The sequence below is a fragment of the Cervus elaphus genome, chromosome 1 (genome assembly GCF_910594005.1).
Source record: "Cervus elaphus chromosome 1, mCerEla1.1, whole genome shotgun sequence".
Taxonomy (NCBI): domain Eukaryota; kingdom Metazoa; phylum Chordata; class Mammalia; order Artiodactyla; family Cervidae; genus Cervus; species Cervus elaphus.
Window position 1 is genome coordinate 93,947,849 of NC_057815.1, and position 20,154 is coordinate 93,968,002.

The window sequence follows — 20,154 nt, forward strand, 5'->3', positions numbered from 1 at the left end:
ACTTCTGTTATTATACTCAAGGTTGTGTGTGTGTGTGTGTGTGTGTGTAGAATCTCTATAGAAAGAGCCACCTGGTCAGAGTTCATTTACTGTCAAACTGAAGCCACTGAAGAACCAGAACTGAAGGGGGCGGAAATACTGTGGTGCCTTTTTCTTTATTTAAATGTGGGCAGTTCTTGCAGGGGTGGCTTATCCCATTTGAATTCAGGGATTGTGATTGTTTATTATTATTCCCATGGGAGCCATTTTAAAATATTTGTCCTGGTGTGGAACGGAATGGTGATTCAGGAGAAATATTTCTGATAAGTTTTTAAGGTCTTCTTCAAACTATGTGCTTAGAATTTTGCTTGAAGCACAGTCTGCTTGTATCTATTCATCCATTTAACAGGTATTTGTTGAATGGTTGTGTTATAAGACACATAGTCATAACCTCTAGTATCTACTTCATCTTTCCTCCTTTGACTCCATCGTGGATCTCATGCTGTGATTTACTCATTTTAAGGCTTGATAATATATAATCTTACCACTGGGAATTTGAGTCATTTCCTAGGGGTCTTCTTAGTTAATTTAGTCTGTGTCCAAATGTACAAAGGCAGCAAGTATCTTAAGAGGAAGCATAGAAGTAATGGTTTATCTCTATTACCTAAGAGACACTTAATAAATGTTTAGTTGAAGGAATTAATGAATGAATGATAATTCAGATCTCCTCTATAATTTTACCATATGTCAGTCACTTAAAACACTGTGAGCCGTGTTTAATTTTTTGCTTTTCCCATTCTTTTGATACCTTCCCTTCTACATATTTCTTCTGTTATTTCGATATTAGACTTGACCCTTCTTTCTCTTACTATTGTAAATAAAAATAAATGTCATGGTGATAAAGAAATGATAGTCATTTGCAGTTACTCCCAAGCTTCTGGATATTTAAGAGGTAGGAAACTTGAAAGAGGGAGTCAGTGGGAAATTTTGGAGAGCTGGCAAATGTAGGTCAAGGATTGATTTTTGAGTATTGCTCCAAAGGAGAAGTCTAACTTTTCCAGAGTATGAGTACAGGACCTGGCCCTAGAGGATCTAATTAATACTTATTAAAAGAATGAAAGTTTGAAGAAAGTGGTAGAAAGACTGACAGTAAAATGGGAAGAACAGAAACAGTTAAGGCTTACCAGAATTAGTTTTGTTGTGAAACAACTGAATTTTAGAAATTAAAACATTTTAAGTAAGGTGTTGTGCAGTTGTTTTGAAATTAAAGTATACAGAACCTAAGGCTCAAGGGATATGTCTCTAGAATGGTGGAGAAGTGATGATGTCTCCATCCTCTGTGAAGAGGCAGCATGAGAACTGGATACAGTTCTACAGAAGGCACTTCTGGAGGGGGTCAGGCTGCCTCATGAACTCCAGTGAGGCAACTCTCCATTGCTGTGAGGGAATGAGGAGAGAAGTCAAAATGTGATAAGTTTAGTGGTCAGCCGAGGAGTTCACAGGGATTCCTTGGTGGCTCAGACTGTAAAGAGTCTGCCTGTAATGTGGGAGGTCCAGGTTGGATCCCTGGAGAAGGAAATGACAACCCACTCCACTATTCTTCCCTGGAAAAGCCCATGGATGGAGGAGCCTGGTGGGCTGTAGTCCAAAAGGTCACAAAGAGTCAGACATGACTGATCGACTTCACTTCAGGAGTTTGCAGACTTTAGAGAGCTCTGACTCCTTTGCAGAGTCATTGTGAAGAACAACTGACTGAAGACTACAGTCAAGGTATCTTTCTTTTTTCCTTTATATCTCGGCAGGAGACTTTTTTTGCTAATTGGAAGAAGGTTGTCTTCCAAAACTGGGAAAACCTATTTTCAGAAAGTTGCACAATTCTGGTCACCACAAAGTCCATGGAGCAACTGACCAAGCTACACTCCTTTGTTGTTAGAAAGCTCCTAAATTCTTCCAGAAGGAGATAGAGCCTCTTCCTAAGCACTTAATTCTCAGGATCCATTATTTCTTCTCAAGGAAAGATACCTTTCTGTGCTTATCCTTATACCTTCTATGTTGAAATCAGACTCTGAAAATCTTGGTAATAATCCTTACATGCTGGTTTTTAAGCTGAGGTTTAAGAAAGTCAACAGCTAAGACATCCTGGAGTTTGCCGTCCTTTTTCTGCTGCTTAAGAAGTCTGAATTAATCAATGGAACAAAAAAGAAAGCCCAGAGATAAATCCATGTACCTACGGACACCTTATCTTCAACAAAGGAGGCAAGAATATACAATGGAAAATAGACAACCTCTTTAACAAGTGGTGCTGGGAAAACTGGTCAACCACTTGTAAAAGAATGAAACTAGAACACTTTCTAACACCATCCACAAAAATAAACTCAAAATGGATTAAAGATCTAAATGTAAGACCAGAAACTTTAAAACTCCTAGAGGAGAACATAGGCAAAACACTCTCTGACATAAATCACAGCAAGATCCTCTATGACCCACCTCCCAGAAATTGGAAATAAAAGCAAAAATAAACACATGGGACCTAATGAAACTTAAAAGCTTTTGAACAACAAAAGAAACTATAAGCAAGGTGAAAAAACAGCCTTCAGAATGGGAGAAAATAATAGCAAATGAAGGAACAAAGGATTGATCTCAAAAATATACAAGCAACTCCAGCAGCTCAATCCCAGAAAAATAAATGACCCGATCAAAAATTGGGCCAAAGATCTAAACAGACATTTCTCCAAAGAAGACTTACAGATGGCTAACAGACACATGAAAAGATGCTCAACATCACTCATTATCAGAGAAATGCAAATCAAAACCTCAATGAGGTACCATTACATGTCAGTCAGAATGGCTGCTATCCAAAAGTCTACAAGCAATAAATGCTGGAGAGGGTGTGGAGAAAAGGGAACCCTCTTACACTGTTGGGGGGAATGCAAACTAGTACAGCCACTGTGGAGAACAGTGTGGAGATTCCTTAAAAAACTGGAAATAGAACTGCCATATGACCCAGCAATCCCACTCCTAGGCATACACACCGAGGAAACCAGAGCTGAAAGAGACACGTGCACCCCAGTGTTCATCGCAGCACTGTTTATAATAGCCAGGACATGGAAGCAACCTAGATGCCCATCAGCAAATGAATGGATAAGAAAGCTGTGCTACATATACACTATGGAATATCACTCAGCCATTACAAAGAATTCATTTGAATCAGTTCTAATGAGATGGATGAAACTGGAGCCCATTATGCAGAGTGAAGTAAGCCAGAAAGATAAAGACCAATACAGTATACTAATGCATATATATGGAAATTAAAAAGATGGTAACGATAATCCTACATGAAAAATAGAAAAAGAGACACAGATGTACAGAACAGACTTTTAGACTGTGGGAGAAGGCGAGGGTGGGATGTTCAGAGAGAACAGCATTGAAACAAGTATACTATCAAGGGTGAAACAGATCACCAGCCCAGGTTGGATGCATGAGACGGGTGCTCAGGGCTGGTGCACTGGGAAGACCCAGAAGAATGGGATGGAGAGGGAGGCAAGAGGGGGGATCGGGATGGGGAAAACATGTAAATCCATATCTGATTCATGTCAATGTATGGCAAAAACCACTACAATATTGTAAAGTAATTAGCCTCCAACTAATAGAAATACATGGGAAAAAAAAAAAAAAAAAAACGAATTCTGAATTAGAGGTGAGGTCCTAAGTGTATTATGAGGCATTTGAGGTGAGTTTCATGTATAAATGAACCAAAATAACCTAAACTAAAAATAACAGCTTAGTTTCCTCCAACAGCTAGAATTAGTTGACATAAATAGATACATAGGTGTTTCCTGATTTAGCACTCCTCGAATGTACTGCCATGCCTTCTTATGAGTGATTTAAACTGAATGACTTTTAAAATCATAGAGTCATTCATTCCACATTTTCTTCTTTTCTTACAACACCAGATTCACTTATTTCAAATCTATATCCTGGACTTAAAAGAAGAAGAGATGTTCTGACAACATACTTGAATCCAGAATTTCCAGCCTGATCTCAAGACAAAGGTGTAGACCTTTCCAAGAGCCACTTCCTGAAACATTTCTCTAAGTGCCTAGTATTTCTAAACATACCTTGACAGGTTGTAAATCTCCAATAAGAAGAAATGGGTCTACATCAATATCTGGGTCTTTGAGGTAGATGTTTGTTTTGACATGGTGTTGGAAGTGCTGGTTATTCCACCATTTTACAGATAGGCCCTGAGGAGAAGAGAACATTCATTAGTTGCAAGATTTCTCTCCTGAAATATCTTTCATTATCAGAGTTTTCCAAAACTAAAGAAAATCAACCTTGAATATTCATTGGAAGGACTGTTGCTGAAGCTGAAGCTCCAATACTGACCACCTGATGTGAAGAGCCAACTCACTGGAAAAGACCCTGACCCTGGGAAAGATTGAGGGCAGGAGGAAAAGGGGATGACAGAGGATGAGATGGTAGGATGGCATCACCGACTCAATGGGCATGAGTCTGAGCAAACTTTATGAACTGGTGAAGGACAGGGAAGCCTGGTGTGCTGTGTTCATGGGGTCTCAGTGAGCCGGACATGACTAGCGCCTGAATAGTAACAATCAGCGTTTTCTGCCTACATCTCCAAAGTTTAATTAGGATATGGATTCCTGGGACATGCCATCCCCCATTCCTGGGTCACAGAATGATTTATTGGCTAGAGGCTCTAAAAGCCTACCAGCAAATAATTATCTTATCCAGGAACACAAATTCCAGGCTAAAACAACTCCTGATAATGAAGAAGAATAAAACCGATTAAATGAAATGTTTTTCCATCTTTTTTTTTTTTGGTCCTGCTTTTAAAAAGAGATATGAAATAGGTAGAGCAGAGAGTACACTTCTTATTTTATCAGTAAAGAAACCAGCTCTAAAACTAATTAGTTCTGGGGGGAAAATGGCCCCCGGGTTCCTACTTTAATAAATATTTTAAAGAGTCATGGATCTGAAGTCATCTCCTACGAGAGTTTGCCTCTGATCATCACATTTTCAAATTTCAATGATCTCATTAAATATAAATGAGAATAAAACTATTTTAGTTGATGCTGAGCTCATATCATTTCTGATTAGGTTGTTTGGGATTTTTTTTTTCTCTTTCAGTGAAAATCTGAAGGTTTTAACAGAGAAAAGGTTTTGGAAGCACATCAACTTAGTTGAATCCACTGGATTGTATAAATGCTTCTGTGTGGTTTGGGAAAATTATCTACCCTTTGATGTTCAATTTCATCTTCAGTGAATATAGTATAATGTAATGACATTTACCTGCATGGGTTGTTTAAGGAGACATGAGATTCTGTATGTAGAATGCTGGCATATTGAGATATTCAATTTCTCTTCCCTTCCCATATTTCATTAATCATTTATAGAAGAATAAGCAATAGTCATAGTTTTTATTGCATATCTGACATTTCTCAAAAATCTCAAATGTATATTTTAGATCTGCAGTGCTCAATAGAGTAGCCATTATCTATGTGTGGCCACTGAGCACTTAATATGTGACCACTCGAATTGAGGCAGGCTGTGTAAGTATATAATACATACTAGATTCAAAGGCTCAGAATGAAAAAAGAAATGTAAAATATATTAATAATTTGTATATTTCTTTCATGTTAAAGTGAAAATATTTGGAATATATACAGGAGTGATAAAGTTGGAAGAGGGTGTTTGCTGTGAGCAGTGTGTTCTCTCGGCAAAATTCTGTTGGCCTTTGCCCTGCTTCATTCACTCCAAGGTCAAACTTGCCTGTTACTCCAGGTGTCTCTTGGTTTCCTACTTTTGCAACCAGTCCCCTATGATGAAAAAGACATCTTTTTTTGGTGTTAGTTCTAGAAGGTCTTATAGATCTTCAAAGAACCATTCAACTTCAGCTTCTTCAGCATTGATGTTTGGGGCATAGCCTTCGATTACTATGATATTGAAGGGTTTGCCTTGGAAATGAAGAGAGATCATTCTTTCATTTTTGAGATTGCATCCAAGTACTGCATTTTGGACTCTTTTGTTGATTATGAGGGCTACTCCATTTCTTCGAGGGGTTTTTGCCCACAGTCATAGATATAATGGTCACCTGAATTAAATTCGCCCATTCTGGTCCATTTTAGTTCACTGATTCCTACAATGTCAATGTTCACCCTTGCCATCTTCTGTTTGACCACTTCCAATTTGCCTTGATTCATGGACCTAACATTTCAGGTTCTTATGCAATATCACTCTCTATGGTATCAGAGTTTACTTCCAGCACCAGTCACATCCATAGCTCAGCATTGTTTTCACTTTGGCTCCATCTCTTCATTCTTGCTGGAGTTATTTCTCCACTCTTCTCCAGTAGCAGGTACCTACCGACCTGGGAGTTCATCTTTCACTGTCATATCTTTTTGCCATTTCATACTGTTCATGGGGTTATCAAGGCAAGAATACTGGAGTACAAAATGAAGCAGGGCGAAGGCTAGCAGAGTTAGCTAGACTTGGATTAATGTGATACTGAATGGTTTGCCTTGGAAATCAACAGAGATCATTCTGTCATTTGGTTTCTCACCGAATCCTAGAACATCAGAGAAAAGCTGAGATTCAGCTGAAGTCCTAATTTTAGAGATGAGAACTCTGAGAGCCAGAGATGGAATCTGACTTGTTCAGGGTTGCACAGTGAGCATTATCAGAGCCAGGGCTGAAACCGGCTGTCATCAATCCTTGTACTGTTATCAGGTTTCCACCCATCATTCCATTCCTGCATCCATCCCTTCATGCATTCCACACATGCTTATGGAAGGCCTACTGCGTGTTAGGCACTCTGCTAGGCGCTGCATTTCAGGGGTGCATAGGGCAGTGTGCCTGTCCTCCTGGAGCATATGTGAGGGGGATAAGGCCAACTGCCCTGCTTTTTCCAGCAGACTGGGTTTTGCAACCCTCAACTCTTAAACAGAGCCATCTAACTTTCTGTGGTTTCTCTCTTTTGTTAAACTTTTCTCTATTCTGCATCTTTTCTTTTATTTATACATAGTCCTCCCAGGGATAAAATGGTTGGCTGGATTCCCCTAGTCCCCCAGAAGTACATGTCCAGATCCCTTCTAAGAATATCCCTACTCATGACTTTATAGGGTATATCTCCTGAGAGGTGTTTCTTTAGTGGTGTCCCAGGGATTGGGCCAAATAGTTTATTGGCTAAGAAAAAAACAGAACTTCTTAATAAAAATAAACCTTTCCTCCTAAACAGTTAAAATTCTAATTTTAGCATATATGTTATAATGTTATATATATATATATATATATATATATATATATATATATAGTCACTGCATTGTCAGTATATTTAAAGTTACTTGTGGAGTGTGTAGTAACATTTTTTGCTGATAAGTGTATGTAGAAACCACTACTTGGTGAGATGACTTTCAGAATCCCATCATACTCCTGGAACATTCTGTACCTTGAGATGACCCATCACAAATTTTTGCATCAGGCGGTTCCACTTGGACTTCTTAAATATGGATAGGTGTCCCATGTCATGCTGCAGAAATGAACCCTGAGCCTGGAAGAGACAGGGTTGCAGTCAGAGAAGTTGACAAGGAAAGAAGAAAGCAGTAAGTGGGCCCGCTGGTGGGTTCGGGACCCATGAGAACAGTGGAGGTCTCTGTATCTGTCACACTGGCTGAGTGCTTTCCCGTCCCTGCACCTTTGCACAGGTGGCTCTCGAAGCCTAGAAACTTCTCTCTACTGTCAGAATTGTCCAATGTGGAATGGAAGGAGGATGCCTTTGGAGTCAGGCTGACTAGGGCTCTGAACTGTCCTTCACCACTTTACAAGTTATACAACTCTTGCCAAGCTAGTCGGTGGCTCTGAGCTCAGTTCTTTGTCTGAGAAGCAGGGATTATAACATTATACCTTGCTCATTCAGCTGTCTTGCAGGCAAAATACATGTAAAATTCCTGATAATGCTAAGCTGTCAAATATTTTTTTCCTTTCTTGATTCCAGAAGTTGCTTTTCAAAGAATAAAGCAAGTTGACTTTTCAAGAAAAAAATTAGCATATAAAATTTTGTAATTAACATTGATGTTACTTCTCCATGAAATCATCCCCAGTTGCCTCAATTAGAATTAGATGCCTCTTTCTGCTTCAACAGCACATGCTTGTTTCTTTCCCTTCTGCCTTGTATCGTGTCTAGATATTTAAATGACCATCTCCTCCACTGGATGACTGCTGCCCAAGTGCAGGGTCAGGTGTGTTTCCCTTTGTGTCCCCAATACAGAGTTGTGGGCATAGAATGCCATTTTCAGAAGTCTGTGCTTCATTCAAAGCATTTATCAATTGCCCTGCTACATGCCAGTTGCTGATTGCCATTTCTGCAGAATCCATGATCCTATTATCATGGGATAATAAATAGACTCTCTTCATAGACTGGTGTATTGATAAATATTGGTGAAATGAGGCTTTTGGCAAGGGTCTCAGGGAATTTTTTTAAAAATACAGATATATAACTTCTTTTTAGTAGAATTTTTTATTATGAAGTAGCATGTATAAATAGTGAGATATATATATATATATATATATATAAACACATGTATAGGTATAAATTAATGTGGGGCTTTCTTTCTTCATGGTGGCTAAGACGGTAAAGAATCTGCCTATAATGTGGGAGACTCAGATTTGATCCCTGGGTCAGGAAGATTCCCTGGTAAATGGAATGGCAACCTACTCCAGTATTGTTGCCTGAAGAAATCCATGGACAGAGGAGCCTGGTGGATTACAGTCCACGGGGTCTAAAATAATTGGAAACAACTGAGCGATTAAAAAGAAAACAAAATAAGTTCACATATGTGCCCTAGTCTTAGTAAAATCATTGAACAACCATTAAAAATGTTGGTTGGATAACGAATGAAAGATATAGGTGAAGGTTACATGGCCCAGAACGGAACTTCAGTTACTGACATTGTGTGGATACTGTTGGGCAAAGGGTAGCAACTGTCAAGGATATTTACCACATGCCAGTCTCTGTGCTAGGCACTCTACAGAGTAACTTGTTTAGTTTTTTTAGAACATTTCCATAAAAAATCATTACCCGGTGTTACAGATGAGAGAACTGGGGCTCATTGGGTTTTGATAACTTGCTGGTGTCAGACACTGATGAGTAACTTGCCAGGAAGTGCCGGGCAGCCGTTGACACCAGTGTAAAGAGGGAAGAAAAAATTCTGAGGCTTCCCATAGAGCCGCTGCCTGGGCTTAGGACACCTACTTACCTGAGCAACCGTGAGAAGACAAGAAATGAACATTGTGACAAGCCAGCCACTGCCAAAATGCCACACTATTACCCAAGCCAGGGCTTCCAAAATCAAGATCTGGGCGAGGTGAAGGGAGAAGAACCCCAGGTTGGCATTGAACAAATTCATGGTCTCTAATGTCCTCCGCAGTTCTTGGAAATCTTCCACCAACTGGGACTGTGAGATAAACATGCAAGAAAGGAATTAGTTCCTTCAGTGGAGTGGGAGCACAGATGAACATAATTATTAATCTATTTTATCAATGTATGATACCTTAATTTGATGAACTGACATTTATTTATTTAATAAATATAATTAGGCATAATTCAAACAAAAAATGAAACCTTAAAAAATTAACTAAAATCAAAATGCTTAAAACAAGTTATGATAAATTTTTTTCCTGGAGAAGAGACAGATGAGTAGTGATTTGTAAACTCTCCTCAAATTGCTGTGGGACTTATAATTTACTTCTTTTTGGGGGGATGGGGGAGGTTCATTGAACAGATACATAACTCTAAGAATTCTCTTTTTTAAACTGATTAATTATTTTTTTTTTTATGCAGATCATTTCTTTTGAAGTCTGTATTGAATTTGTGGCAATATTGCTTTCATTTTATGTTTTATTTATTTATTGCTGTGAGGCATGTGAGATCTTGGTTCCCTGACGAGGGATCAAACCTGCGCCCCCTTCACTGAAAGGAGAAGTCTTAACGGCTGGGCTGCCAGGGAAGCCCCCATAAGAAGTTTCCTCCTTTCAGACAAAGGCCACGTTGACGTGTGGGCGACGAGCAGCGTCGCACTGCCGTCAGGTGCACAGCACGTGACCCACACGCACTGTTCCCTCAGAGCCCAGTCCCCGGTCGGCCATTGTGAGGTACTGAGTGTAGGTCCCTGCCGAACAGCAGGGCCTTGCTGGTTGTCCGCTTTATGTGTAGACGTGAGTATCTATTCATAACAGTCGCCTTTTTAGATCAATGTGCTGTTTGATCTCTGATTATACTTTGGGGGACTTTGCTATCTATACGGATCTCTGTTACTTTCTATGTTATCAGCTATTTAACGTGTGCAAAAGATTCCTTTATGAAAGATAGAGTTCACTTTGATTAGTTCTGTGAGATGAATTTCCTGTGAGATGCTCAGAAGCTCTACAGGAATGAGACAGGGTCTCCTGTGGTATTAGAGTGTGTGTCCATTGGTTGGAGGAGTCCTGATTCTGTGTACAAGTACTGTGCTTATGTATGTACGTCAAGTACTAGCACTGATTTACGAACTTGCACATACTCGAGAGTCAGCGTAAGGCCTGGGAAGAAATATCTCCTTAGCTTAATAACTATAATGTGTTTGAAACTCAGACTGTTGAGAAAGTAACCAGGGTATAAGAAGGAAACTTGTTTGTTCAAATATAAAAGAGAAGAGAAATTTGAAATAATAATAAAAAAGTGCTATGAACATAATCCTAGAAGCAAGAAAATTCATTTCAAATTCACTGATACAACTTTTAAATGATCCAGTGCCTGGGAAAGGTTTGGATGGGCTCATCTCTAGAGGCCCCACGAACATCAGAATTCTGGTGGCCATAGATAACTTTAAGAGATCACACAGTGTACTAGTCCACAAAAGAGTCTGAAATAGAGTACTTGGGTACAAAAAACAAAGATGAAAGATGATCTCTGTTCATTTCTAAGGGAAACCATTCAATATCAGAGTAATCCAAGCCTGTGCTCTGATCACTAATGTTGAAGAAGCTGAAGTTGGATGGTTCTCTGAAGACTTACAAGACCTTCTAGAACTAACACCAAAAAAGATGTCCTTTTCATCATCAGTTCAGTTCAGTCATTCAGTCGTGTCCGACACTTTGCAACCAAATGGACTGCTGCACGCTAGGTTTCCCTGTCCATCACCAACTCCTGGAGCTTACTCAAACTCATGTCCATTTAGGTGGTGATGCCATCCCACCATCTCATCCTCTGTCATCCCCTTCTCCTCCCACATTCAATCTACCCCAGCATCAGGGTCTTTTCCAGTGAGTCAACTCTTCACATGAGGTGGCCAAAGAGTTTCAGCTTCAGCATCAGTCCTTCCAATGAACACCCAGGACTGATCTCCTTTACAATGGACTGGTAGAAATCTCCTTACAGTCCAAGGGACTCTCAAGAGTCTTCTCCAACACCACAGTTCAAAAACATCAATTCTTCAGCGCTTAGATTTCTTTCATCATAGGGGATTAGAATGCAAAAGTAGGAAGTTAAAAGGTACCTGGAATAACAGGCAAGCATGGCCTTGGAGTACAAAATGAAGCTGGGCAGATGCTAACAGAGTTTTGCGAAGAGAACACACTGGTCATGACAAACACCCTCTTCCAACAACATAATAGATGACTCTACACATGGACATCACCAGATCGTCAATACCGAAATCAGATTGATTATATTCTTTGCAGCCAAAGATAGAGAAGCTCTATACATTAGCAAAAACAAGACCTGGAGCTGATTATGGCTCAGATCGTGAACTCTTTATTTCAAAATTCAGACTTAAATTGAAGAAAGTAGGGGAAACCACTAGGCCATTCAGGTATGACCTAAAGTAAATCCCTTGCAGTTATACAGTGGAAGTGAGAAATAGATTCAAGGTGTAAGATCTGATAGAGTGCCTGAAGAACTATGGACAGAGGTTCATAACATTGTACTGGAGGTGGTGATCAAAATCATCCCCATGGAAAAGAAATGCAAAATGGCAAACTGATACTTGAGGAGGCCTTACAGATAGCTGAGAAAAGAAGAGAAGTGAAAGGCAAAGGAGAAAAAGAAAGATATACACATCTGAATGCAGAGTTCCAAAGAATAGCACGGAGAGATAAGAAAGCCTTCCTCAGTGATCAATGCAAAGAAATAGAGGAAAACAATAGAATGGGAAAGACTGGAGACCTCTTTGAGAAAATTAGAGATATCAAGGGAAAATTTCATACAAAGATGGGCATAATAAAGGACAGGAAACATATGGACCTAACAGAAGCAGAAGATATCAAGAAGAAGTGGCAAGAATACACAGAAGAACTACACAAAAAAGATCTTAATGACCCAGATAACCACGATGGTGTTGTGATCACTTACCTAGAGCCAGACATGCTGGAGTGTGAAGTCAAGTGGGCCTTAGGAAGCATCACTACCAACAAAGGTAGCAGAGGTGATAGAATTCCAGCTGAGTTATTTCAAACCCTAAAAGATGATGCTGTGAAAGTGCTGCACTCAGTATGCCAGCAAACTTGGGAAGCACAGCAGTGGTCACAGGACTTGAAAAATCAATTTTCATTCCAATCCCAAAGAAAGGCAATACGAAAGGATGTTCAGACTTCTGCACAATTGCAATCATTCCACATGCTAACAAAGTGATGTTTAAAATTCTCCAAGCTAGGCTTCAACAGTATGTGAACTGAGAACGTTCAGATTTCTAGTTGGGTTTAGAAGAGGCAGAGGAACCAGAAATCAAATTGCTAACATCTGTTGGATCATAGAGAAAGCAAAGGAATTCCAAAAGACATCTACTTCTGCTTCACTGACTATGCTAATGTCTTTGACCATGTGGATCACAACAAACTGAGGGAAATTCTTCAATAGCTGGAAATACCAGGCCGCCTTACCTGCCTCCTGAGCAACCTATATGCAGGCCAAGAAGCAACAGTTAGAACTGGACATGGAACAATGGAGTGGTTCTGTTAGGTAGTTAGAATAGGGAAAAAGAGTCCAAAATGACGGTGGCTAAAAGACCTGGAAGGGAAAGCCCATGAAAATAGAACAAAGGAAGGTCCGAGGACCAGAGTGAGAACCTCAGGTAAAACAAACAACGCTCTTGCCTAAGTCCAATTTACATAAGACAGGCCCAGGGACAGAGAAACATATAAAAAGAGGAGCCAAAGCCCTCTTCTCTCCTTTTTGCTCCCTCCCTCTCCCGCATGATGGGGCGATCTTCTCTTCGCGTCTTTGGATCGAAGTGCCCTCATGCCTCAAAGATGGATTTTCCTGCTATTATCTAAATAAATAGAGCTGTAACACTGATTTATTTAAGAGCTATAACACGGTCCGTTTGAGACCTGAGAGCTATAACACGGTCTGTCCTCCGAGAGCTGTGACCCGCCAAGGGGCTTTAATGTCCGTCACTCCAAATATTTGTTGTGACAAGACAAAGAACCGAGGAGCATACACTCGCTTGACAGTCCCAAATTGGGAAAGGAGTACATCAAGGCTGTATGTTGTCACCCTGCTTATTTAATTTCTATGCAGAGTATATAATGAGAAATGTTGGGCTGGATGACGCAGAAGCTGGAATCAAGATTGCTGGGAGAAATATCAATACCCTCTCATATGCAGATGACACCCTTAGGGCAGAAAGCAAAGAGGACCTAAAGAGCCTCTTGATGAAGGTGAAAAGGAGAGTGAAAAAGCTGGTTTAAAATGCAACATTCAAAAATGAAGATAATCGCAACAGGTCCCATGATTTCATGAGAAACAGATGGGGTAAACAATTAAAACAGTGACAGACTTTATTTTCTTGGGCTCCAAAATCACTGCAGATTGTGACTGCAGCCATGAAACTAAACTTTGCTTGATGCTTGGAAGAAAAGCAGTGACAAACCCAGTGTATTTAAAAGCAGAGACATTACTTTGCCAACAAATGTCTGTCTAGTCAAAGTTATGGTCTTTCCTGTAGTCATGTATAGATGTGAGAACTTGACTATAAAGAAGTCTGAGCACTGAAGAATTGATGCTTTTGAATCATGGTGTTGGAGAAGACTCTTGAGAGTCCCTTGGACTGCAAGGAGATCCAACCAGTCCATCCCAAAGGAAATCAGTCTTGAATATCATTTGGAAGGGCTGATGTTGAAGCTGAAGTTCCAATCCTTTGGCCACCTAATAGGAAGAGCTGACTCATTGGAAAAGACCCTGATGCTGGGAAAGACTTAAGGTACAGGGAGAAGGGGATGACAGAGAATGAGATGGCTGGATGGGCATCACTGACTCCATGGATATGAGTTTGAACAAGCTCTGGGAAATGGTGAAGGACAGGGAAGCCTGCTGTGCTGCAGTCCATGAGGTCACAATGAGTCAGACACAACCTAGCGACTGAACAACAGCAACAGGGCGCTTCCCTGATTTTACCATCACGTTCACTGTACTGTTGGGGTCACTGAACCCCAGAAGGGTGGTTAATGTGAAGTCCTCCGCAAGTGACGGAAGCTGGACTTTAGCCTGTACTTCCTGACATTCAGTTCTGTGCTCAAACATCAATTGTCTACATACATATCTCTGGGTAATCACAGATGCACAAAGAAAATTCATATCAGATCTTTACCTTCAGTGATCAGCACTGTTTTAGATAGTGAATAATTATAGCTCTCAGCCATGAATGGGATTTCTTTTCTTTAGAGAAAATATTTAGGTAAAACAACTAAACTCTGCACCATTTCCTCTTTTTAACCTAGGGCATCCTGCCCTAAATAATTCTGTAAATTTAGAGGCTTGTAAATTACTTGTGTGACTGTTGGGCTTATGATGATTACAATATCTAAAGTTTACTGAATATTTGCTACATTCCATACACTGTTCTAAGCACTTTAAATGCCTTTAACTCTCAGTAATCTCCCAATAACAATTATGTGGTTGGTTCTATTGTTGCTATTTTACAGAGAGAGAAACTGAACCACAGACAGGTTTGGTAACTGGCCTAGACTCATATCCCACAGTCTCAAGCCTTTCAAAGTTAGGGTCCCAAGACGGATGCACCATGGTGGAAAGTTGTGATCAAATGTGGTCAGAAGGGAATGGCAAACAACTTCAGTATTCTTGCCTCAAGAATCCCATGAAAAGTATGAAAAGGCTAAAGCTATGACGCTGAAAGATGAGCTCCCCAAGTAAGTAGATATCCAATATGCTACTGGGGAAGAATGAAGAAATAGCTCCAGAAAGAATACGAGACTAGGCCAAGGCAGACATTACACCCAGTTATGTATGTGTTTAATGACAAAAGTAAAGTCCAATTATGTAAACAACAATATTGCATAGGGACCTTGAAAGTTAGGTCCATGAACCAAAGTAAACTGGATGGGGTCAAGCAAGAGATGGCAAGGGTTAGCATCAACATTTTAGGAATCAGTGAACTACAATGTATGGGAATGGGTGAATTTAATTCATATGACCAATGTATCTACCACTGTGGGCAAGAATCCCTTATAAGAAATGGAGTAGCCATCATAGTCAACAAAAGAGTCTAAAATGCAGTACTTGGGTGCAGTCTCAAAAATGAGAGTATGATCTCTGTTTGATTCCAAAGCAAACCATTCAGTATCACAGTAATCCAAATCTATGCCCTGACCACTAATGCTGAAGAAGCTGAAGTTGAATGGTTCTCTGAAGACCTACCAGACCTTCTAACACTAACACCAAAAAAAAAAAAAAAAAAGGTGTCCTTTTCATCATAGGGAATTGGAATGCAAAAGTAGGAAGTCAAGAGATACCTGAAGTAATAAGCAAGCTTGGCCTTGGAGTACAAAATGAAGCCAGGCAAATGCTAACAAATTTTTGCCAAGAGAATGCACTGGTCATAGCAAACACTCTCTTCCAACAACACAAGAAATGACTCTATACATGGACATCACCAGATCGTCAATACTGAAATCAGATTGATTATATACTTTGCAGCCAAAGATGGAGAAGCTCTATACATCAGCAAAAACAAGACCAGGAGCTGATTATGGCTCAGATCATGAACTCCTTATAGCCAAATTCAGACTTAAATTGAAAAAAGTAGGGAAAACCACTAGGCCATTCAGGTATGAACTTGCAGTTATGCAGTGGAAGTGACAAATAAATTCAAGGCATAAGATCTGATAGACAAAGTGCTTGAAGAACTGTGGACAGAGCTTTGTAACATTGTCTTGCAGATGATGATCAAAATCATCCCCAAGGAAAAGAAATGCAAAAAGGTAAAATGGTGTCTGAGGAGGCCTTAAATAGCTGAGAAAAGAAGAGAAGTGAAAGGCAAAGGAGAAAAGGAAAGATATACCCATCTGAATGAAGATTTCCAGAGAATAGCAAGTAGAGATAAGAAAGCATTCTTATGCAAACAAAAAGTAGAGGAAAATGATAGAATGGAAAAAAACTAGAGATCCCTTCAACAATATTGGAAATGTCAAAGGACCATTTCATGCAAAGATGGGCATAAAAAGGATAGAAATGAAAAAAAAAAAAAAAGGGACAGAAATGGTAAAAACCTAACAGAAAAGAAGATATTAAGGAGATGTGGCAAGAATAAACAGAATTATACAAAAAAACTCTAGAGATCCAGATAACCACGATGGTATGGTCATTCACCTAGAGCCAGACATTTTGCAATGTGAAGTCAAGAGGTCCTTAGAAAGCATTGGGATGAACAATGCTAATGGAGGTGTTTTAATGCTAATTGAGGTGGTGGAATTCCAGTAGAACTACTTCAAATCCCAAAAGATAATGCTACTATAGTGCTACACTCGATATGCCAGCAAATTTGGAAAACTCAACAGTGGTCACAGGACTTAAAAAGTCAATTTTCATTCCAATCCCAAAGAAAGGCAATGCCAAAGAACATTCAAAGTACCACATAATTGCTCTTATTTCACATGCTAGCAAGGTAATGCTCAAAATCCTTCAAACTAGGCTTCAACAGTACATGAACTGAGAACTTCCAGATATACAAGTTGGATTTAGAAAAGGCAGAGGAACCAAAAATCAAATTACCAATATCTGTTGGATCATAGAAGAAGCAAGAGAATTCCAAAAAATAAAAATAAAAATTAAAAAAATCTGCTTCACTGACTACACTAATATTCCTCTAGGTTTACTGTTTCTTCTGATCCTTTGTGGATCACAACAAGCCGTGGAAAATTCTTAACGAGATGGGAGTACTAGACCATCTTACCTGCCTCCTGAGAAACCTGTATGCATGCCAAGAAGCAACAGTTCAAACCAGACTTGGAACAATGGACTGGTTCAAAATTGGGAAAGGAGTACATCATGGCTGTATATTGTCACCCTGCTTATTTAATTTATATGCAGAGTACATCATGTGAAATGCTGTGCTGAATGAAGCAGAAGCTGGGATCAAGATTGCTGGGAGAAATATCAACAACTTCAGATAAGATCATACCACTCTAATGGTAGAAAGTGAAGAGGAACTAAAGAATCTGTTGATGAAGGTGAAAGAGGAGGGTAAAAAAGCTGGCTTCAAACTCAACATTCAAAAAATGAAGATCATGACATTCAGTCCAATCACTTCATTCAAATAGATGGGGAGAAAATAGAAACAGTGACAGGCTTTATTTTCTTGGGCTTCAAAAATCACTGCAGCCAGTGATTGCAGCCATGAAATTAAAAGATGCTTGCTCCTTGGAAGAAAAGCAGTGACAAAGGTAGACAGCATATTATAAAGCAGAGACGTTAGTTTGCCAACAAAGGTCCATATAGTCAAAGTTATGGGTTTTCCAGTAGTCATGTATGGATGTGAGAGTTGGACATGAAAGAAGGCTGAGAATCAAAGAATTGTTGCTTTTGAACTGTGGTGTTGGAGAAAACCCTTGAGAGTCCCTTGGACAGCAGGGAGATCAAACATGTCAGTCCTACAGGAAATCAACCCTGGGTATTCATTGAAATGACTGATGGTTAAGCTGAAGCTCCAATACACTGGCCACCTGATGGAAGAACAGAATCATTGGAAAAGACCCTGGTGCCTGGAAAGGTTGAGGGCAGGAAGAGCAGAGGGCGACAGAAGATGAGATGGTTGGATGGCATCATGGACTCAATGGACATGAGTTTGAGCAAACTGGGAGATAGTGAGGAAACATGGAGGCCTGGCGTGCTGCAGTTCATGGGGTCGCAGAGTCAGAGGTGACTTACTGACTGAACAACACCATCTCAGCTCCTACACCTTGTCACAGGAACCGGGCTCTGTGTCCAGGCTGTCAGCCTGAGGGCGCACTCATCTCAATACAGTGCATTGCTTCCTGAAACACAGCCTTGAGGGATGCACTTGGGCCTAAGGAGTCAGCCTAAGTATTCATCTTGGGCCTGCATGTAATCAGTCCTGTCTCCTCAGATTCCTCCTATCCCCTTGAGAGTTTGTTTCTTCATTTCTTAAAGTGGAAATGTAATTCTTATTCTTTCTGCCTCACAGCGATATCTGGATCACCACTTTGTACAAATTATTTCAAAAGAATGGTACAATTGTAAACTGTTTTAAAACATGAAGTGCAAAAGAAAAAAAATGCCATGCTTAATATTAGCTAAAATCCCTTTAAGCTTTATGTGCAACCATTCTAGAAACTCTAGTCTTATGGAGGTGCCTGCCCTCTGCAGACAGTTTTTCAGTCAACCAAAGTCTTGGCGAAAGAAAAGTGGTGCTTTTCATGGGGAATACCCAAAGGTTTGGAGCCAGAAGGAGGTGAACTGGAGTTCCTGTTCTTTGCTTTTCAGAAGGTAGTTTATTCTCCTAGAATTGTAATTTCTCCGATTGTAAAAAGAACTATAGTTAGGATATAGTCACATCATTGATTCAACAGCTATTTATGGAATTCCTACTACAAGTCCAATCCTGTGCCGGTAGGTACTGAGGACACATAGTCTCTGCTCTCATGGAAACTAACAGCGAGCATCAAACAATTATAAGAAGTCATGGAAAAAGAAAAGTTATGTGTAAGTTGCGTGGCAAGAAGTAGGTAGTTAGACACATGGAATTACTGTTTGGCACAGGGCCAAGCATTCCATTCCTTTGTTTCTCAGAGGTTTAAGAATTCTGAGGATCTCAGGAGGATGACATTATTTTGAAATACTTGGAATCCTCTTATTTATGCTATTGCAGACCCTCTCAGACATGATGGCTGGTTTCCCACAGAAAAGGATAAGTTGGCCTTGAAATATACCTTGTCCCCATCCCTCTGCATACTCTTGAGTCCTGAGACCTCACTCACATTTTTGTTTCTCTCCTGATTGGGCTCTTCTAGAGCAAGCTCTCCGATGAGCAGTGGTTTGAGGTACAACCGCACAATGTCAGGGTCCGGATGCATGGCTCTGAAGACATCCTGTGAATCAGAGAGAACTGTTAGAGGCTTAAAAAAGACATGCTTACAACACAGATATCTCTCCCCTTTTTTATCTCATTCTGTACCGACCTTAGGAATCAGCACAGACTATGTTATAGAGCATTTAATTCTAATTCTAGGTTGACACTTCAAGTTCATTGTTCAGAATTGTCCTTGAAATTCCTCTATGAAAGCCTCACAGTGGTGATCCACCCACTGAGTGCATGGCTTACGAGGCAAGTCCTGGGTAGAAAGTTGATCCCCAAGCATTGGAAGAGATCGTTGTTTATTTGATTGAGCACCAGAAGAAGTAGTTGGCTTTGAGATTATGGGTCATGGTGAATCTTTAGAGTCAAACCTCAGGCTTGGTGTGGAAGTAGCCCACATTATTTGGGGCATGCAGCAACCAAGACTGCCTATGCAAATCACATCTATCAGAGTTTCCCTTTTAGTTCTTGACCAAGGACCAGGGTACAGAGGCTCTTGCATTAACTTATTTCCAAGGAAAGACAAGTTAAAGTTGATGATGATAAAAAGTGTCTAAGAGAGCATGGGAGCAAAGCCCTCAAATTCTTAGTTGTTTAAAGTAGCACTTTCTTGGCTAAGTTTATCACTGAAGAAGCCTTAGCACTCTTTCTAAAACAAAACAAAACAACAACAACAAAAAAATAAAAATAAAAAAACACCATAGCATTCTCTGTTGGGGCTTGAGACAGGCACAAAATAGAGCTGACCCACTATATTTTGCCAAATCCATTCCCATTTTAAGTAGTAACTCCA

General features: G+C 39.9%; 1 protein-coding gene across 1 annotated transcript in view; it reads right to left on the reverse strand.

The window, feature by feature from the left end:
• Positions 1–20,154, reverse strand: part of LOC122700129 (fatty acid desaturase 2-like protein FADS2B) — a 41,507-nt gene that overhangs the window by 9,188 nt on the left and 12,165 nt on the right. The window contains exons 2-5 of the mRNA XM_043912781.1: positions 19,264–19,374; positions 9,252–9,449; positions 7,445–7,546; positions 4,098–4,223 (exon numbers count right to left, since the gene is read on the reverse strand). Of these exons, the coding sequence (XP_043768716.1) occupies positions 4,098–4,223; positions 7,445–7,546; positions 9,252–9,449; positions 19,264–19,374 (537 nt within the window). The remainder of the gene's footprint in view (positions 1–4,097; positions 4,224–7,444; positions 7,547–9,251; positions 9,450–19,263; positions 19,375–20,154) is intronic.